General features: G+C 34.8%; 1 protein-coding gene across 1 annotated transcript; it reads right to left on the bottom strand.

Moving 5' to 3' along the window:
* Positions 1-671: 671 nt before the first annotated feature.
* Positions 672-2048, bottom strand: LOC136418872 (jerky protein homolog-like). The gene has a single exon (XM_066405096.1). The coding sequence runs from the start codon at positions 2046-2048 to the stop codon at positions 672-674; it is 1377 nt and encodes a 458-aa protein (XP_066261193.1).
* Positions 2049-3384: the final 1336 nt, after the last annotated feature.

Below are 3384 nucleotides of genomic sequence, written 5' to 3'. Positions count from 1 at the left end.
AGCGTTCATCGTACTGAGTATTATGAGATCGCCATAAATGTAGCTTGCCGTTTTCGCTTGACAAAAAATTTTTTTTGTCAGCAAAAATAGCATTTGCTCGATCAAAATTTAAATACTCTTTTTCACTGTATTAGGACCATAATATTTAGCATCAGGAATTGAACCGATGTAGTTTTGATTTCTTTTAACGTTAAAGAAATGAGAAAAGTATCCTTTTTTTAATTCGGTAAGAGCAAAAGTTTTCGGAAAATCGGAAAGGGGAGAAGTAACAAAATTATGACTGTGAATAATTTTAATTTTTGGACCTACTTCGAGCATCATTATTTTAGTTCCATTATAAATTGTACAAGGCTTTAAAGAATTCTCAACTCAAAATTGCAATATTAATTGTGAATTATAAGCTTTAGTGTTGTGTGCAATAGCTGTGTAACCTACATGCTTTTTAGAAATGAACCAAGTACAAAATTCTTTATTTGTTTTAAAAGTGTGCCTAATTCCATTTAAATAATGTGCAATTACGCAATTGGCTTCATAGACGCCCGTTTCTTATTGAGCTTCGTAATCAAACTACAGTAGGCGCTCGATTATGTGAACTAATTCAAACCTAGGGTGTTCATAATATCAAATTGTTCATATAATCAAAAGTATTTTATTTTCATGTTATGTACTTATTACATTTTACTAAAGTATTGTGTAATATGTTTTTGGACTTTTTTCGCTGCCAAATTATTTTGCAGTACTTTGTCTCGGCACTTTCGTAGCACCAACAAGTCGTTAACTTCGAATATGTTTCTTTCCGCCCAACGAATAACCGTATTAAATGCATCCAAAGCTTCTGATGAAGTTACGTCAGTTTTCTCTTGGTGAGCTTCATCTTGATCTTCATTGCTTTCCCAATCGTCATCATTAATGTCGCTTTGTGGCTCTTCCTCCAAATCCTCGTTCCATCTTTGAATCTCATCTTTAGAATAAACTACTTGTTGGTCAAGTTCCTTCAGTAAACTTACGACTTCCAGCTCGGGCTCTTTAGTCTCACTTTTATATCGTTCCTTCAAAATACTAAGGGGAATATCCTCTTCAGAATATTCCTCGTTCTTACTTCCTTCAAAGTTGAGAATGTTTACAAAGCACTTCCTAATCGTATCCGCCTGAAGTCTACTCCATGCTCGAGAAAGATTTATAACAGCATCTTTAATTGTCAGTTCTTTGAGGAGTTTTGATAAGTTTTCAGATTTCGAAGAGACAATCGAAGATAGCAAACTTGACCTGTAGTATAGTTTAGTAATACGGATCACATTTTTGTCCATTGGTTGTATAAGTGGCGTTACATTTGGGGGCATATAAAATGCAAAAATATTTCCATCGTTTGATCGTAGATTCTCTGCCGGAGGATGACTGGGAGCGTTGTCCAATAGTAGAATTGCTTTTGCAGGAAGCCCTACTTGTTTCAAATATCTTCTGACCTCAGGCACAAATGTTCTGTGGAACCAGTTTTCAAAAATGGTCGAAGTCATCCAAGCCTTTGCGGAATAGTCATAATCAACTGGAAGCGTAAAGTTCTTGAAACATCTCGGATTCTTAGCTTTTCCTATTACGAGCGGTCGAATTTTATGTGCTCCAGTTGCATTCGTACAAGCAAGAAAAGTAAGCCTTGCTTTCTCTGCCTTTCTTCCGGGAGCAGATTTTTCATCGCTTTTAACTAAAGTTTTATCAGGGAGTAATCTCCAGAAAAGGCCCGTTTCATCTGCATTGTAGATTTGTTCATTCACCAAATTTCCCTTTTCAATGATGGAACGCAGATCTTGTTTAAATGGTTCGATCATTTCAGGATTAGTCGACAATTTTTCACCAGAAATTTTCAGAAATCGAATGCCATATCTGCGTTTAAAATTTTGTAGCCACCCGTCACTGGCAAAAAACTTCTCCTTTTCTTTTAATTCCCCGTATAATAACTTAGCTTTGGTTTTTAACAGTTCGCTTGTAACTGGTAGATTTTTACACCTCTGTTTGCAAAACCATTCATAAAGTCTTTTCTCCATTCTAGGCATCTCACCTTTTTTCAACGTTCTTCTTTTAAATTTTTCACACGCACATTGCTATGTTACTTTCAATATGTTCAATTTATTTTTGTTATAGCACAAATTGTACATTTTGCGACACCATACTTTTTTGATAAACTTGTAACACTCAAACCATTCTCTAAACTTTTTATAATGCCGCTTTTTACTGATAAAGTTAACACTTTTCGCTTCATAATGATAAACTTTGCATAAACTTGTAATGTGCATCTGTCGTGGTATACGCAAGCCATACACTGATGAAATTAACCTTTCGTCCCTTTCGAGCCTTTCGACATTTTCGGGGAAGTCCCTATTAATGTGGGAAGGAAAATGTTACATTTTGCCATTTGCCATTTTGCATTATTGCCAACTAGTATTGTTGTTCACTTAATCGAGAGCAACGCTGTTCACTATATAGAACCTGATGTTATTTGAAATAAGTGTTCATTGTAGCGGGTAGTTCACATAATAGGGTGTTCATATAACCGAGCACCTACTGTATATGTACTTTTCCGTATAAGTAAAAAAATTACTTTTTTTGTCAGCTTCTAGTTACATTATAGCAACATATAAGTTCCCATATAATAAATTACGCCGTAAATCTTGCTGACAATGTAACAATTTTCATATAAATAAGAAAATGTTCTAGATTAGAATTAATTAATATCTAATATTGTTACTGTTGTTACCATTAAGTTAGAAGTCAGTTGTAATAAATAAAGTTTTTTTTTTTAATAAAGAAGAACGTTACGAATTGTTAACTTTCTCCATTACAAATACAAGGCTGTTTACAAATACCACCCTTTTGCATTTTTTGCTGCATGTTGCATGCGTGCACTGCAGTATTGTCATACATTTTATTACAATTGAAGCACTTTCCTGAACCACAATTATGGTATATCCCCCTGATGCGAATTTTATTACATTCCAAAGTGTTTTTTCGTGATTCGTGGTACCAAGATGTTGATTAGACGTGGCCTAATTCTTGATACGTCTAGTTAGCAATGGACTGAATGCTTGCTGCGTTCGAAGGACCACCCTGAGTTCGCAGTCTCAGAGACACCGTGTTCGTGCAAATGAAGAAAACAAAAACCCTTTTTAACGGTAACTAAGGTTTATTGTTCACCACCAATTTCGAGTAATTTAGCAAAGGAGTAACAATTTTTCGTGACAAGTAAACTAGTATACTAATTAACTGTGTATAGGAATCGTGAGTAAAATAATCGCCTATGAGTAACGTGCAAACTACAGAGTTAAGAGTCGACGGAGACGCACAAGAAGAGGCGGATTTTTCTTCTTACAAAATCTTAAATACTAAAGTTAA

Source organism: Euwallacea similis, unplaced genomic scaffold (assembly GCF_039881205.1).
Source record: "Euwallacea similis isolate ESF13 unplaced genomic scaffold, ESF131.1 scaffold_41, whole genome shotgun sequence".
Lineage (NCBI taxonomy): Eukaryota > Metazoa > Arthropoda > Insecta > Coleoptera > Curculionidae > Euwallacea > Euwallacea similis.
Note: the sequence above shows the minus strand (reverse complement) of the source record. Positions and strands in the feature narration are given on the sequence as shown.